Genomic DNA, 18,321 nt, shown 5'->3' on the forward strand with positions numbered 1-18,321 from the left:
GCCCTTATCACCTCTCCCTTGGACTATTTCAGTGAGCCCCTAATTGACCTTCCTGCCTCAAAGTTCTCCTTTCTCCAAACCATTTTCTACTCAGCTATTGATGTGATTTTCCCTGAAGCACAGGTCTAACTATGTCACTCTACTTACTACGTAAACTCTAGCAGCTCCCTATTGATTCTGGTATCAAATACCCAGCCCTCTGATTGGCATTTTAACTCTTCACAAGCTGGCACATTTCTACCTTTCCAATATATTTACATATGTTGTCCTCCCATGGTCTCTATGATCCATCTATTATAATGATGGCTTCCTGGATGCTGTTCAGGTTCCTGTCTCTGTGCCTTGGCAGTGCTTATCCTCCATGCCTGGAACAATAATCTCCCTCTTCACCACAAAACCTCCCGGAATCCCTCGTTTCCTTAAAACTCAGCTCAACACCATCTCCTGGAGAAAACTTTCCTAGTCTCCCTCCCTCTTCCCCACCTTCTGGAGAGACCTTTCCTGTCCCCCTCCCCCTTCCCCACCTTCTGGAGAAACCTTTCCTAGTCCCCCTCCCCCTTCCCCACCTTCTGGAGAAACCTTTCCTAGTCCCCCTCCCCCTTCCCCACCTTCTGGAGAAACCTTTCCTACTCCCTCTCCCCCTTCCCTACCTTCTGGAGAAACCTTTCCTAGTTTCCCTCCCCATCCCACCTTCAGAAGAAACCTTTCCTAGTCCCCTACCCCAACTGCACTTTCCCTCCAAGGCAATCTTGCATTTCATTTATTCATTGCCTTGTCAATCAGTCAGTCAATAAGCATTTATTGAGTTCCTACTAACTTCCAGGCATTGTACTAAGTACCAGAGATAAAAAGAAATAAAAAAAAAAGTCTCTGCCCTCAAGGAGTTCACAATATAATGAGGGAAACAACATGCAAATAAATATATACAAACAAGCTGTATGCAGGATAAATGGGAAATATTGAGCACAGGGAAGGCACTGGAATTAAGATTGGGAAAGGCTTCCTTTAGAAGTTAAGATTTTAGCAGGAACTTGAGGGAAGCAAGAGGAAGACCATTCCTGCTGTGAAGGACAGACAGACAAAAATGTCTGGAGAGATGGAAAGTCTAAATTGAAGAGTGATTTGCATGGTGGGATATAAGATGTAAGAAGACTGGATATACGTCAGGGAGGGGGGGTTGGGAGGGGGTAAGTTATGATGGGCTTTGAAAGCCAAACTCCTGAAAGTGATAGGGAGCCACCAGGGATTATTGAGTAGTAGGGTGATGTGGTCAGACCTCTGCTTTAGGAAAATCACTGGAGTGAGGAGAGATCTACCAGCAGCAGGATATTGCCATAGTCCAAGCATTAGGTGATGAGACCCTGCACCATGATGATGGTAAAGTCAGAGGAGAGAAGAGCATGTATTTGAAAGAAGCATCAAAGGTGTAATTGACAGGCCTAGGCAACAGCCTGGATTTGGGGAGGGAGGTGAGAGATAGTGAGAAATTGAGGATGTGAGCCCAGGTGAGAGGGAGGATGGTGGTACTCTTTTTTTTTTTTTTTTTTTTTGGTGAGGCAATTGGGGTTAAGTGACTTGCCCAGGGTCACACAGCTAGGAAGTGTCTGAGGCTGGATTTGAACTCAGGTCCTCCTGACTCCAGGCCCGGTGCTTATCCACTGCGCCATCTAGCTGCCCCGATGGTGGTACTCTTGACAGTAATAGGAAAGTTTAGAAGGGGAGGAGAGCTTAGGGAGAAAAAGAATCAATTCTATTTTCGATATGTTGAGTTGGGTGTTTCCTGGACATCCAGTACAAAATGTCTGAAAGGCGGTTGAAGGTGTGGGACTGGAGGCCAGCAGAGAGGTTGGGGCAGGGTAGGTAGATTTGAGAATCATCAGCATAGAGACGGTAATGAATGAGGGAGCTGATGAGATCACCAAGTGAAGTAGTGTAGAGGGAGAAGGGGGCCCAGGACTGAACCTTGAAGGACATCCACAGGTGTTAGTGGGTGTGACCTGGATAAAGATCCCCCCCATATGTATATATATATATACACCTAAGTATACTTACATACACACATTTGTATGTATGCATGCATGTAAACATATGTATATATGCATGCATGCGTGTGGATACACACATATACATGCACATATATACATACATACAAACATATACTGTCTCCCATTACGATGTAAACTTGAGGGAAAAGGGATTTTGTTTTTCTATCCCCAGCACTGAGCACAACACCTGTCGCATAGTGGGTACTTAATAAATACTTATTGACTGACTCATAAGTTGTAGAAGTGTGATAAGGAAAAAAAAGAATGAATTAAATTTAAAATTATATTATTAGGTCTCAGGCTCTACTTCGTACTACCTGACCAGGGGCAAGTTATTTAACCTCTTGGCCTCAGTTTCCTTTTCCACAAAATGAAGAAGTTGGGACTAGATCAGTGGTTCTCAGCATGTTATCTGGGGATTCCTGAGACCCCTTCAAAGGAGTCCATGAGGTCAAAACTATTTTCATAATAATACTAAGATGTTTTCATTTTCTAATATGACCGACATGGATAGACATAACCCACATAAATGAGAGTTCTTTTGCTGGATGGTCTGTAGTAATTTTTAAACAGTATAAAGTAGTCCTGAGATGAAAAAAGTTTGAGAACCACCAAGTTAGATTATTTCTAAGGTTTTTTCCAGCTCTGAATCCAATAAAGTTTAAACTCAACAATGGCACCCTTTAAGAAAGTCCATGATGTCAAAACTGTTTTCATAATAATGCTAAGATGTTTTCATTTTCTAATATGATCAGTATGGATAGGTACAACTTAAATAAAGGAAGGTTCTTTTGCAGGATGGTCTGCAACAATTTTTAAGAGTGTAAAGGGGCCCTGAGACCAAAAACGTTTAAGAACCATTGAATGAGATTATTTCTAAGGTGTTTCCAGCGGTGAATCCTTTAAATTGTACTAATACCCAACAAGGGTATCGAGGTGGCTCAGTGGACAGCTACTAGCTGTGTGACCCTGGGCTAGTCATTTAATCCTGTTTGCCTCAGTTTCCTCATCAGTAAAATGATCCAGAGAAGGAAATGGCAAACCGCTCCAGTATCTCTGCCAAGAAAACTCCAGATGGTGTCACACAGGGTTGGACACGACTGAAAAGGACCAAACGACAAAATACTCATCAACAACAGTCCTACACATTTATACGTATGATTCATACCGACATTAAAGTAAGGCTCATTTCTTCACACTATGGGAGTGTCAAGGAAAGGAAAGGCCAACTCTGATCAAGCTACTTTTCCCTGGTTCCTCTCCTTATGTTTGAGGGAGACTCGTTCCGCTGTGTGCATTTCACACATTCGTTAATCAAGTCCCTTGGCAAGTTTCATTACCAGGCTAAAGAGGGCATAGGAGACTTGGAAGTGTAAGCTTTAGGATTCCAAGTTGCATCTCCGCACCCTCCCAAGGGAGGGTCTTCCACCTTTCAGGGGGAATTCTATCTCCCCTCCCCCTTTTCCCTGGGTCGAAGAGGCACAGATCCACACCATTGTGACTTAACTTTGGGCCCGCCAATCCCCACCCATCTAACTCTCAGCCTTGAGAGCATCTTCCCAATTGGCTAGTGGCCCCCATAAAAACTTACCTCTTTGCCTTCCTAGCTCCTCAGAGAAGATGTCAGGTTGCTGAGCGGGGATTAGGTGTGGTGGGTGTGGGAGAGAACGACCCCGGGGAAGCCTCGCGGCCTTAGAGGCCGTCCCCCCCCCTCCACCAGACGACTGGGCCACGGTTGGGGTGGGGGCCGGGTGGGGGGGTGGAAAAAGGAGCAGGAGTGGCTGGGGGCTCCGGAGGTCAGCGCCCCTGGGGGAGACCGAGATGAAGAGTGCCACTTCTCCCGCTGTCGCCACCGCCATGGCCCAACCTCGACCGGACGGTCCCCTGGTTGGCTCTGAAAGCAAAGGGGTCGAGGCCGCTCCCACCCTGGTTCCGTCTGGGGAGAAGAAAGTGTTGGCGACCAAAGTCTGGGGGACCGTGAAATGGTTCAATGTGAGGAACGGTTATGGTTTCATCAACCGGGACGACACCAAGGAAGACGTCTTCGTTCACCAGACGGCAATCAAGAAGAACAACCCCCGCAAGTACCTCCGGAGCGTTGGGGACGGCGAGCCCGTGGAGTTCGACGTGGTGGAAGGAGAGAAGGGGGTGGAGGCGGCCAATGTCACCGGGCCCGGAGGCGCTCCCGTGCAAGGGAGCAAGTACGCGGCGGACCGCAGTGAGTACCGCCGGGGTCCGCCCCGCAGCAGCGGAGGCCCGCCACCACAGGCTTCCCGCAAGAGCCGCCCCAGCTGCCCGAAAGCCGAAGGCCCCGAGAAGCCGGCCGATGGGGCCCCGATGGCCGGGGAGTACGAGCCGTGGAAGAGCTGTGTCCCCCGCCGGCCGTCCTACCCGCTCCACTTCGCCCGACGGTCGCAGTACGTGGCTCTGACCCTGAGACGAGGTCCGGCGGACGGTGCTGACACAGAGCTGGCGGGCGGCGGGGAGCAGAGCCGCGTGGGTCGGCGTGGGGGTTTCCGGGAAGGGAGGCCCCCCCTGCGTGGAGCTGGGCCTGGCCGATGGGGACCCACTCTGCGCGCCGAGGGCCCGGAGGACGAGAAGGAGAACCACAAGGGCAAAAGGATCCGGAGCCAGCAGTCGCCCCAGCGCCGTTTCCGCCGCCACTTCAGTTACCAACATCGCAGGCCCGGCAACCCCAGGCCTTCCGAGGGTCGAGAGGCCAAGGCTATGCTCAATGCTGACATCGGCTCCCAGGCCAAGGACAACAGCCTGGAGAGTGGACACGCATAGAGGCCGCTGCCCAGGGCAAGCCCACCCCACCAGCAAACCATGGACCAGCTTTTAAGCAGGAAGGGGGAGGGAGACCCTGCGATTCCAGCCTGAAAAACCGACCAACACCTTAGTTTGAGTTTTCTGTTGTCGTTGCAAATGACCAGTGCACCAGAAAGGAGACAGACATCAAAGAAGGGAGAGAAGGGAAACACCTGGGAGGCAGTAGTGAACTTTATGTTATTCCCGTGTGTGTGGGGAGATTGTCTTATTCCCCCCCCCCCTTTTTCCATTTGTGTTTTGTTATTTTGTAAAGCCCCTTGCTGATTTCTTTCTCTCAAACCCCTCCTCCCCAGCCATCTCCCAAAGATTCCCACACACAAACACACACCCCCAACCCCCTTCAATGGCGTGAAGAATCTTCTTTTTTAAATTGTTTTTTCAAGGTACTGGTGTGGTTTGGTTTCGTTCCTGCCCCTCCATCCCTTCTCAAATGAGTATCTCCCTGGGCAACCCTCCCCACCCCCACCCCCCTCAGGCAAACTCGCAGGCACACATTAGTAATAATTAAAAAAAGGTCTTAATTTTAAAAGAAAGTTGCCATGTCTCTGATTTGATGGCACAGAATCTGTGTATCCTGGGTTGGGAAGGATAAGGAGGGGGGCAGTGAAGCCTTGGAGAAATTCTACCTCCAGGAACAAGAACTGAGGAAGAACAGATGGGGCGACATTCATATCCAGTCCGTTGAAGTATTGGAAAAGTAATTTGGCCAGAACCTGAGATACAGATATATACTTCCCCCTCCCCAAATAACCTATTGGTTTTCTATGGATTGAATATTCTCAAGAGCTGTAACTATGTTAAAGTGGGGCTTTGCCCCAGGGCATTAAAATTTAGAGGAGCTAACTTAGTACCTTAGTCCTTTGGCAGCTGAGGCACAACAGGAGCTAGTTAACCTAATTACAACAAGGTTATATCAGCAGCCAAAATTGGAGCTTTCTTCCCATGAAGCTACATCGCAGGTGTATGTGTAGCATGGTCCTGTATGTGTATAGATATTGATATGGATATGGATATCTCTCTATATCTCTATCTGACTGTCTATATTATCCTTCCACCTCACCAGAAGCACTTGCCCTGGGCCCAGAATTGCTAGTTATATCTCTGATATTTGGCTTCAACCCTTCAGCCCTGACCTCAGTCCAGACTTACCCAACTCTTATCTATTTGAACCTGAACAAGTTGTTTTTCCCTCTCAGGAATTGTTTTCATCTCTAAAATAAGGGTCATATTCCAGCTCAGATATTCTAGGATATTCCTCTCCTTCCCACTTACTACCCTCCTCCTTCACCTCTTACCTTGGTTTATTTCCTGATGTTTAAAATGAACACGAATTATATACCTAACAAATATGTCTTTCATACATGGGTCCTACCTGTCTGACCCTGTGTTAGAAACTGTAGGGGAGAGAGGAGAAGGAGGCATGGTTTCTGTCCTTAAGGGGTTTCACAGTCTGGGGGAAGAGAAGACAAATATGAGGACAAAACTGGCTCCAATTGGGTGCTAGGTTGTATAGTTCTCTCATTTTCCTGTTGTTAGAAGGAGGTGAAGTATAGGCTAGGGTGGTCAGCAGAAACTTCTTGGGGGAGGTGGTGGGTCATGAACTTAAATTGAGGATTGGAGTCAAAATATTTCTTCAAAGTCAAAGCATCCCAAACTATCTCTTATTCTTGCCCTGCCATTTCTTGAGTGTTCAATATTATTATTCCTAAGAAAACCAGAGAACAGGAGAAGAGAAACAGTGAATTCCTTAGGAGTCCCAGCTGTGGAAACAACCAAATCAGATTCTTTCTAGGGGAACTGAAGAAAAGGAGAGGATCTACTTTGAGGGATGAAGGGACCTGATTTGGAGGTTGACAATCCCTGTGGACTATGGAGAGATCTGAAAAGCAAGAGATAAGTATCAGGTGAGGGGTGGGGTGGGGGGATGGCTTGAATTTAGGTGATGCCTCAGGCCTCGGAGAAGGGGAAGGGAAGGAGGAGACAGGATTGTGAGCTGGCGTTGTTCCCATGGCAATAGAACCCCTCTACACACACCCTAAGACTTGAGAGAGCATTGTGACATGTGGCCTTTCTCCGTCCATACCTTTAGCTAAGGTGTCTAGATTTGGGGTAGAGAGGGATGAAGGGAAGATAGTAAGAAAGCAAGTCAATTCTGGGCACACCACAAAAATCCAAGGTCTTAAGCACAGGAAAACGTGGAGTTGTTATCTAGGAAGAATAAGCTCCCTTCGATCGAGGCAGGTTGGTTTCATTTGTATGACCAGCAGTATCCAGTAACTGTGCTTGGCACATAAAATGGATTGAATTGAATGATCTGGGCCATTCACCATTCAACTGACCTCCTACTCTGTCTCACTTTAGGAAGAAATCACAAGTTTTCAAGCTAATTTACAAATCTCCTGTGAGAATTGAAAAAGTCTCCCCGTAAAGCCACAATGCCTCAGTTTGATATTCATAGCCCTCCACAATCTAAGCCCTCGATTTATAATTATCTGGGTCTTCCAGCCTCTGGCACAGACATGCCTAATTTTGTTCACTCAGTGATCATTTAATTTGCTTCAATATGCAAGGGTTCTGTTGAAGACTGGGAATCCAAAGATTGAACATGAGCACAACATAGTTCCTGCCTTCAAAAAGTTTATAATCTACTAGGGATAAGGAAAAGTACAAAAATAACTAGGAAAGAGCAATTCAGGCAAAATACCATAAGAAATCTGCAAAGGGATATTGTTCTCATAATTGGATTTCCTTAATGAAAGGCGTCTGGAGGAGAGGGAACCTTAAAAAGAAATCTCTAAGGATCATCGATCTAGAGCTGGAAGGGCTCTCAGAGGGCATCTAATCTGAACCTTCATTTTACATTTGAGGAAACTGAGTGCCAGGGAATTGAATGACTTGCTTACAAGTAAGTGTCAGAGGTGGAATTTGAACCCAAATCCACTAAGGAATGTAGTGTTAACCATCTTGATACTAATTCATGACCCCTGTCCTTTTTTGGTCCAGGGTTTTTGAGATCAAGTAGTCTAGTCCCTTCTTTTTATAGATGAGGAATCTGAGTCTCCTGGAAGGGGAGGGCTTTGAAGATCCAAGGTCAAAGGGGTGAAGCCAGAATGGAAGATTAGGGGCAGCCACCCTGCTGAACTTTCTGGATATTCCCCTAAAAAAACTTTAAAATTATTTTTTCAAATCAAATTTTGGAGCAGCAGAGCCAACAAAAAGTAGAAGTGAGACATTTTTCAGACTAAGAAAACTTCAGAAGTCGGCAGAAGTCTGTGGCACCAGAGTCATGGCCTGTCTAGAGCCCGAACATGCAGCTGGGACGAGAATAACTACAGAAGGAGCAGAAGCTGCTTCAGGAGTTCTCAGCCCAGAGATGGTAAGTGGGTTACACACCAGGTCAGAAGAAGATTACAAGGGACCCTTTGCTGGCTCTCAGTAGAGTTGGTGCTTATTGGCAACTATTGCCCATATGTAGTTCTGGGTTACAGTTCCAGGGTGGAGAAGAGTGCTGATGGTAGATCACAAGGAGGGAAGAGGGCCTGTCACAAACCAAAGCAAAGAGGAACACTAGGGGTTCAAGGCTGCAGGGGAACAGGGGCCCTTCCTGGGGAAAGACCAGAACACAGACCAGAGGACAGTGACCACACCTCTCCCCAATTCACACAACCTTGGAAGCACCAAAAACTTGCAGACCCCCAGAACTAGCTCTGAAAGCAGTAACATTGGAAAAGCCTAAAGCTTGGGAACAATGCTTCCCCAGCCATAGATGAGCAAAGCCCAACTTTTTAACATAAAGTTCAAAGAAAAAAATAGGCTGGAAAAATAAACCAATAACAAAATAATTTGACCACAAAAAAGCTACTGTGGTGGCAGGGAAAGGACCAAGACCGAAACTCAGAAGAAAACAACAATGTGAAAACAACTACCCAAAAAGCCTCAAAGGAAAAAAATGCTAATTGGAACCAATCCTAACAAAAATCCCTGGAAAAGTTAGAGAGATAAGTGGTAGAGGTGAAATGGGTGGAGGGCACAAATAAGATCCAAAGGGTAAAGTAGAAATTTGAAAGAATCCACTGAACACCTCCTAAAAGATAAACTAAAACAAAACAAAAATCTCCCAGGAATATTATAGCCAAATAATTCCATGGCTCTCAGGTCAAAGAAAAGATGCTTCAAGCAGCCAGAAAGAAACAATTCAAATATGGAGACACAGTTGGGATCTCACAAGATTTAGCAGCTTCCACATTGAATGAGTGGAGGGCTTGGAATACGATATTGCAGAAGGCAAAGGAGCTAGGATTACAACCAAGATCCTAATGGCAAAACTGAGTGTAATCCTTTGCAGGGGATGGATATTTAATGAAATAGAGGATTTTCAAGCATTCCTGATAGACCAGAGTTGAAAAGAAAATTTAAGATTCAAACCCAAGACTTGAGAGAAGCATAAAAAGGTAAACATGAAAGAATAATAATAAAGGGACTCAGTAAAAATCCCTTGGACAGCAAGGAGATTAAATCAGTCAATACTTAAAGAAATTAATTCAGTCTATTCATGGGAAGGTCAAACACAGAAGACAGTAGAGGGATGAGTTAATTATATTGGGATGATCTCCAAAAAATAATAAAGAGGTGAGAAAGAGGGATGCCCTGGGAGAAGGGGGAAGGGACAGGTAAAATAGGGACATTTTCTCACATAAAAAAGATATACAAGGAGGGTTTTTGGTTTTTGTTTTTGTTTTGCGGGGCAATGAGGGTTAAGTGACTTGCCCAGGGTCACACAGCTAGTAAGTGTCAAGTATCTGAGGCTGGCTTTGAACTCAGGTCTCCTGAATCCAGGGCCAGTGCTTTATCCACTGTGCCACCTAGCTGCCCTGGTTTTTTTACATTGAAGGAGAAAATGAGGGGAGATAGACAATGCTTGACTCTCACTCTGCAGAATTGGTTCAAAGAGGGAAGAATATATATACACATGCAGTCACTCAGTTATATGTAGAAATGTAACTTACCCAATAGGGAAATAGTAGGGGAAAGAGATAAAAGAAAGGGCGAGGGATGACAAAAAGGAGGACAAATTGAAGGAGGCAATAGTTAAAAGCAGAATAAACTTGAGGAAGAAGGACAGGATAAAAAGAGACAGGAAAAGAAACCCAAAAGAAAATGGGATGGATGGAAAATACATATTAATCATAGCTGTGAATTTGAATGGGATGAACTCACCCATAAAATGGAATCAGATAGCAAACTGGATTAGAAACCAGAATCCAACAATATATGTTGTTTACAAGAGACATACTTGAAATAGAAAGATGCACAGAATGTTAGAGTGGGAGCAGAATCTAATATGGATCAGCTGAAGTAAAAAAAAAAAAAAAAAAGGAGGTGGTAACCATGATCTCAGACAAAGCAAAAATAGGTGCAGTCCTGTCTGACTCTTTGTGACCCTCCTGGACCATAGGACACCAGGCTCTTCTGTTCTCCCCCATCTCCTGAAGTCTCTTCAAGCTCATGCTTGTTGCTTTCATGATACTATCCATCTCATCCTTTGCCATCCCATTCTCATTTTGCCTTCAATTTTTCCCAACACTGGGGTCTTTTCCAATGAGTCTCATCTTCTCATTATGTGGCTAAAGTATTTTATTAAGAATTTGTTCTTCCAATGGAGAGTCTGAATTGGTTTCATTAAGTACTGATTGACTTGATCTCCTTGCTGTCCAAGGGGCTCTCAAAAGTCTTTTCCAGCACCACAATATGAAAGTACCAATTCTCTCCTGCTCAGCTTTTCTCATAGTCCAACTCTCAAAGCCTTAAGTAACTGCTAGAAAAATCATCCAGGGTTCCTTCACAGCTACTATATACTAGTCCCAGGGCAGACAGAGTCACTGCCTGCTACACCTTACTGTAGATGGCATTTCTTTACTGATATGTCCCCATTTATACCTTCTTGTGACATAAAAGTGGGTTGGGTTTTGAAAGGGTTGTCATCATTGTTATTTTATTTTAATCTTCCAATTGAAATCAGAAATGTTTTCATTAATCCACTCTTGATGGAGTCGTGAAAAGATCCAACCAATTCTGGAGAGCAATTTGGAACTATTCCCAAAGGGCTATAGAACTGTGCATACCCTTTGATCCAACAATACCACTGGTAAGTTTATATCCCAAAGACATCCCACCAAAAGAGAAAAAGACCTATTTGTACAAAAATATTTATAGCAGATCTTTTTGTGGTGGCTAAGAATTGGAAGTCAAAGGAATGCCCATCAATTGGGGAATGACTAAACAAACTGTGGAATATGATGGTGATGAAATATTATGGTGCTATAAGAAATGACAAGCAGGATGACTTCAGAAAGGCCTGGAAAGACATGTATGAAATGATGGATAGTGAAATGAGCAGAACCAAGAGACCCTTGTGAACGGAGACAGCAATATTGTTTGGTGAAGAACTGTGAATGACTTGACTATTCTCAACAATACAATGATCCAAGACAACCCCAAAGGACTATTGATGAAACATACTATCCATCTCCAAAGAAAGAACTGATATTGATTGAACACAGACTGAAGCATGCTATTTTTCACTTTCTTTCTTTTTTTTCTTTTAATCAAGTTTTCTTGTACAAAATGACAAACATAGTAATGTTTTACATAATTGAACATGTATAACCCACATCTGATTGCTTGCTGCCTAGGGGAGGGGGTAGGGAAAGGAGGGAAAGAGAGATAAAAATTGGAACCCAAAACTATAAATAAAAATGTTTATTGCAAAAGAACCCCAAATGTTTTCATATTTCCTATAAAGATACAAGGCATATATATATGTTTTTGCATTTATGATAACACCTCATTATTTGCCTATTACTTTCTGTGATTACATGCTGAAATGGAAGGGACAGGAATGGGGGAGGAATTGAAAAGTGACAGCAACTCCCTTCCTCCTAACCTATGTAATTAAACAGAATTTTGTTACATTCCTACTATGTGTGAGGAAGATGTGTTCTCTCATAAGCTTTCCTTTTTGGGTCAGAAGGCCAGTAAGCATTATGCTTTGGGCAGACTTCTCTGAACTTAAAGAAAATAAAAATGAGAAATATCAACAAAACTATGATGAATTGGAGTAGGTAGGTAGTATCTCTGTCAGCCATGACTGCATCCTAGGTGCTACAAAGAGAGGCTTTCTTGGGCTGAGTTCTCCTTGGTCAGGGCTAGGGTGGGCCATTCTGATTCTGTTACGATGCTAAGAAACCTAAAGCAGGTTGGTTGTGGGGAGAAACAAGCCACAGTTACTGCCACCACTTCTGAGTAGGGCACCACACAAAGCCAGTACATTTAAACAGAGAGTAAGATGGGAATCAGGCTAGATGTAGTGGCAATGATATCTTTAGCAGAGGGTACTTACCCAACAGGGGATTTTACATCCAATGAGAAGCAATTTGACAAAGTTGAAATATTATTGAAATGCATCCAACAGGGAACAGAGACACACACTCTCCAGACAGACAGACAGAGACCAATATTCCAGGTAGGGAACAGCTTCAAGGAAATGATCCCTGGCAACAAACAAAACTAAGCATAGATTCAAGGGGAAATTCACCTTTGAGGTTGGGAGGTGCAGAGAACTTCAGAGAGGAGCAAGGTCCAGAGACCCCAACTGAATAATGTACCTGGAAGACACTGAGCCCTAAGAAAAGGGCTTCATGAGGACTTCATGAGGAAAAAGACATTAGGTCAACAGTACTAGAGACATGAGTTTCCCTGGCCACATGTTCCCCACATATGTGCCCTTCTGCTAGTGTTCTCTAAGTGTGTGTGTATTCTTCTCACTGATGATTTATATATTCGAGTGAGTGCAAACCAGGTTTGTGGGGGAATGTTTCATAGAGATTGTTCTCACTATGCCACCTTGGTAAATGCTTATTAACTTTGATCTAAGTGTGTCTATGGCTTGACTGTTATGAGTAAGCACATTGGTTGGGGCTCATGAGAAATAACTGGAGGAACCCAGACTCACAAGATACTTTCAAACCTGAGGTATTACCAACCCTGCAGAAAACCTCACCTGTGAGTATGTGTATGAGTGTGTGTGTGTGTATGTGTGTGTGTGTGTGTGTTTGTGTGTGTGGAATAGGAATAGCTTCCAAAGGGTAGTACCCCATTACTGAGCTACTTGGAGGGCATATTAGTTAGAGACATGATACTGTACATTCCTAGCATGGATTAAGAGAATTGAAAGAAACGATGAAGAAACTAGATATCTTCAAGTCTCCAAAAAATGGTATAAACATTTGGTCTGAAGTGAATTCACATAACATTTGACCCCTTTATGCTCAAATAGAAGCACAAAAGTTCATTCTCAAGGCAAAGAAATTATTGGAGTTATTTATTCTTTGGGGCCTTTGTTTTTGCCATTATAAGGAAACTCCTGAGATTTACACAGAACTTCATGATTCACACGAGTCAGCTAATTCCTGACTCTATGTGAAGTCTTCTTGCAAGGAAGCTATAGATTACTAGTAAAAGAGAAAGAACTCACATTTATTTGTTTGTTTGCCATTCATTTAATTATTTATTGTGCAATCATGTAAAATATTTCCATATTAATCATTTTTACAAGAAGATTCAAAATTTTTAAATGAAATTAAACAAAAAATTGAATGCTTCAGTTTATATTCAGACAATATCAGTTCTTTGGAGGCAGATAGTATACTTCATCATTGGTCCTTTGGGATTCTCTTGGATCATTGTATTGTTGAGAACAGCTAAGTCACTCACAGCTTTTCATCATACGACGTTGTTGTTATGTACAATGTTCTCCTGGTTCTGCTTTCTTCACTCTAAGCATCGGTTCATGTGAGTCTTTCCAGACCTCTCTGAAATCATCTTGCTTGTCATTTCTTAAAGCACAATAATATTCCATAACAATCATATACCACAGCTTGTTTAGCTATTCCCCAAATGATGGGCATCCCTTTTATTTCTAATTTTCAGCCACCACCAGAAGAGCTGATATAAATATTTTTGTACAAATAGGTCCTTTCTCCTCTTCCCCTCTTTTTCTATCTTTGGGATATAGACCCAGTAGTGGTACTGCTTGATCAAAGGGTATGCACAATTCTATAGCCCTTTGGGCATGAACTCATACATTTATATAATGAACCCTTTATTGATTACCTGAGAGACTAGAAAGAGCTTCTAAGTTTAGAAGTTACTAATTCCTGCATTAGAAGTCAAAAGAGGGGGGCAGCTAGGTGGCGCAGTGGATTAAGCACCGGCCCTGGATTCAGGAGTACCTGAGTTCAAATCCGACCTCAGACACTTGGCACTTACTAGCTGTGTGACCCTGGGCAAGTCACTTAACCCCCATTGCCCTGAAAAAAAAAAAAAAGAAGTCAAAAGAGCTGTTTAGATTCCTAGCTCTCTGAGAAGATTGACCACAATTTCCTAATCTGTATAATGATGGGTTTGGGCCAGATCATCTCTGAGATCCCTCCCAACATTCATATTCAAGGAACTGGAAAGTATTGACTCTCTACAGTTTCGTAGACCTGGGTCTCCAGAATCCAGAACCCAGGGCTTTTATCTTCACTGGAGCAAGAAGGACTTGGGCAGGATGGAAGGAAGCACTTTGAGAGTGAGAAGTGGCAAGGTTTTCAATGAAGGCTTGAATGGGTGTGCTAGCGCAGGTCTCTGGTGTTTGATACTGCAGAAGCTGAGGCTAGAGAAGGTCTTGAGCTCAGTAGTTCCTACCTGTAATAGGACAAAAGGTGTCCTCATTAAGTTCTGCATTACCGTGGTGAGCCCCTAGGAGTAGAGAACCATTAGACCACCTGAGGAGGATTGAGCTAACCCAGGGTGGAAAAGAAGTAGGTCAAAATACCTGAGCCAGGGGCAGCTAGGTGGCGCAGTGGATAGAGCACCGGCCCTGGATTCAGGAGTTGCTGAGTTCAAATCCGGCCTCAGACACTTGACACTTACTAGCTGTGTGACCCTAAGCAAGTCACTTAGCCCCAATTGCCTCACCAAATAAATAAATAAATAAGTAAGCAAATAAATAAATAAATACATGAATGAATGAATAAATAAATGAATGAATGAATGAATGAATAAATAAATAAATAGATGAACGAATAAATAAATGAATGAGTGAATGAATGAATGAATAAATGAATAAATAAGTGAGCAAATAAATAAATGAGTAAGTAAATAAATAAGTGCGTAAGTAAATAAATAAATGAATGAATGAAAGAATGAATAAATAAATGAATAAATGAATGAATAAATAAATAAATAAATAAAATGAAATAAAATACCTGAGCCAAATGAAATAGGTCAAAATACCCAAGCCAATCAGAATGGTATAGAGCTTGGGAATGGCCCCTGTACTTCCCCCTGGAAAAGATAGGGAAACCCAGTCTAAAGATAAAAAGGACTTGAGGGAACACCTAGATCAACCAATCAACCTTCATTGGTCTAAAAGAGTTTCCACTGGGGTCTGGCCTGTACTCATTCTAGTATTTCCAGCGAGGCAGTGTGCTGTAATGAGGAAAAGCCTTGGCTTTGGAGTTACAGGACCTGTGTTTGAATCCTGGCTTTGATTCTTACTACCTCAGTATCCACGGAGGAGTCACTTCCATTCCCTTCCCACTGTGGGCTTTGGTTTCCTTTCTATCATAAGAGGGTTGGACTTGAGGATGTCTAGAATTCCTTCTAGCTCTAACTCCTATGATACTAGGAAGCACCACACCAAGCTTTGGCCTGGAAGACCTCTGGCAGGGTCCTCCCAACCACCTCCAGAACCCCATGATGTGGTGAGCATGAGGTCATATGGTTTGGTTCGTGGTGGCAAGGCTGGCTCCCAATGCTGCATATCCTCCACTCCTGAGTCGACCACCCAGCTTCAGAGACAGCATGCGGGAGCCAGCCACAGGAAGCAGGCTGGAAAATGGGCAGCCTGCTGCACAGGCTCACAGGCTCCTGGGCCCCTAGACCTCAAGCCTGAAGGATCCTTGGAGGACCTCCTCATCCCCCTTGGCGTGCCCGATTGGACCTCACCAGGCACATTGTTTGCTCCTCTCTCCTGAGCTCATGTAACATTGTGTGGCATAGCCGCCTATGCCTTATTCTCCTATAAATTCTTCCCCTCTAGAGGGCCAGGATTGTGTCCTATCTCCAGCTTTGTATCTCCCTCTGGGATCTGCACAGAATAGATATTTAATATCCTTGCTGACTATATTGAATTAAAATTGGGTCAAATTTAATTTTCATTGATTAATTCATTAATAATAATTAAAACAATAATTAATATTAATAAACTTTAAATGGTATAAGATGCCTCTGCCTTCCCAAGCTCTATTGGCAGTCATGCCCTCAGTGGGCACAGGCCCTTTCTGGTACCTGTCTCAGTCCCTGTTTTCCAAATTTGAACCTGTTGCCCTTTCTGCCCAAATACAGAAAAGGAATTCAGAGCCCTGAACTTGAAGTCAGACCAGTCATTTACTAGCAAGTCATTTAATGATGTACAACCTCATTTTCCTCATCTATAAAACAGGAATGATAATGGCAGCTAACTCATAGGGCCCATTGTGGAGATCAGATGAGAGAATGTGTGCAAAACACTGTTCAGCTCCCAGTCCTATAATGATGATGATTGTTTCACACTTCCTCATTTCCCTCTTTGCCTTGGTTCATAGTTAGAAACTCATACCCCCTCCAGATGTTCCCCACTTTCCCCTGTCTCCAATTCTTCCCCATCTTTTGTGGTCTGATCTAAATCCCACTTCCTCCAGGAAACCTTCCCTGATTACTGCAGGCAGCACTGAACTCTCCATCCTTTGCCCCACCCTTGGCAGAGGTGCTGTGGTAGGGGTCCCAGCACCAAGTAAGAAGTGAGACTAGTGTGACCCGCCTCCTACCAAAGGGGGTCCTCTGAGGTTGCCCCTTCCCATTAAAATATCTGATAAGTCTGTGAAATCTTGCAGCACTTACCCCTGCTTAGGAGGTACTCCCTCAGGCCCAGCATAGGTAGGGACTTACCTCTAGTCACAGAGCTAGTAAACAGCACATCAGTCAAAATGCAAACCCAACCAGTCCAGATTAAGGTCCTTGCAGGCCATGGGCCTATTCTATTGGTAGGCCCCGTAGGAGATGGATTTTTTAAAAAGTGCATCTGCTTTTGCAGTTAAAAATACCAGCCGTCCTAGGTAATCAGTTAAAATGGTGAGGTACTCTCTTGATCCAGAGAACCCCACAAAATCATGCAAGTCAAGGGGTTCAAATCTCCAGGTCCACTTCAAGAATACCTGTGAAACAGCCCAAGCGATCAAGGGCATGCACATCCGAAAAGCGACCAAGTATTTGAAAGATGTCACATTGAAGAAACAATGTGTTCCCTTCCGTCGATACAATGGTGGAGTTGGCAGGTATGCCCAGGCTAAGCAGTGGGGTTGGACACAGGGTCATTGGCCCAAAAAGAGTGCTGAGTTCTTGCTGCATATGCTAAAAATGCAGAAAGTAATGCTGAACTGAAGGATTTGGATGTGGATTCTCTTGTCATTGGGCATATTCAGGTTAACAAGGCTCCCAAAATGCAACGGCGGCGTACTTACAGGGCTCATGGCTGAATCAACCCATACGTGAGCTCCCCTTGCCATATTGAGATGATACTGACTGAAAAGGAACAAATTGTTCCTAAACCAGAAGAGGAGGTCGCTCAAAAGGAAAAGAAACTGAAGAAACAAAAGCTTATGGCACGGGAGTAAATGTGGCATTAATATGCAAATAAAAGTGGAAAACCGTGTTTATCCTTACCACAAAAAAAAAAAAACCCAGTTATTTCTTGGTACTAATTTCATTTTTCATGTCTTGGCTAAGTAGAGCTAGAGATGGAAGCTGGATATGCTAGAGTCAGCTTATCCCAATTAATTTTCAGTGTGAGCATTTACAAGTCTGAAATAATCACAAATCAGGGTTTGATTTATTGTTTTCTTGCTTGTCTAGTCTTAAGGAAGTGATAGGGAAAATGCAAATATTCCAGACTGGACTTGTGTACCGTGCTTTTTGGGGGAGCTGGTTGTTAAACCTTGAATGACACATCCAGGGATAGAAAAGGCTTTGAAGTCACCTGGCCCAATCCCTCTCATTTTACAAATAAGGAAACTGAGAACCAGGGTGGGTTGTAGCTTGAGCAAGGTCACCCAGGTGGTGAGTTTAGAGCTGAAGTCTGAAGTTGGATCCTTTGGCTACCAATTCTCACTGCTGCACCATCCTGAAGGTCACCCATCCCAGATTTTGAGTGGAAGAAGGATGCCTAGCCAGTCTTTGTAGATGACCTTGGGTGAATTGGATCAGTAGTACTAGCAGCTGGAGCAGTGGTAGTAGTAGCTGTTGTTTGACCTTGGATCTTGAAGAGGACCATGACATTGGGGTGATGTCATGACTTGCACAG

General features: G+C 43.8%; 1 protein-coding gene and 1 pseudogene across 1 annotated transcript; both read left to right on the forward strand.

Moving 5' to 3' along the window:
• The first annotated feature begins 3,902 nt into the window (after positions 1 to 3,902).
• On the forward strand, positions 3,903 to 4,835 carry LOC122753426 (Y-box-binding protein 1-like). Its single transcript, XM_044000821.1, has one exon. It carries the CDS (start codon positions 3,903 to 3,905, stop codon positions 4,833 to 4,835), a length of 933 nt encoding a protein of 310 aa, XP_043856756.1.
• Positions 4,836 to 17,073: 12,238 nt separating this feature from the next.
• On the forward strand, positions 17,074 to 17,635 carry LOC122736730 (annotated as a pseudogene).
• The last annotated feature ends 686 nt before the right edge of the window (positions 17,636 to 18,321 follow it).

Source organism: Dromiciops gliroides, chromosome 1 (genome assembly GCF_019393635.1).
Source record: "Dromiciops gliroides isolate mDroGli1 chromosome 1, mDroGli1.pri, whole genome shotgun sequence".
NCBI classification, from domain to species: Eukaryota; Metazoa; Chordata; class Mammalia; order Microbiotheria; family Microbiotheriidae; genus Dromiciops; species Dromiciops gliroides.

Excerpts from the sequence above, each read along its gene's own strand:
- LOC122753426 (XM_044000821.1), top strand. The coding sequence starts at position 3,903 with ATGGCCCAACCTCGACCGGACGGTCCCCTGGTTGGCTCTGAAAGCAAA.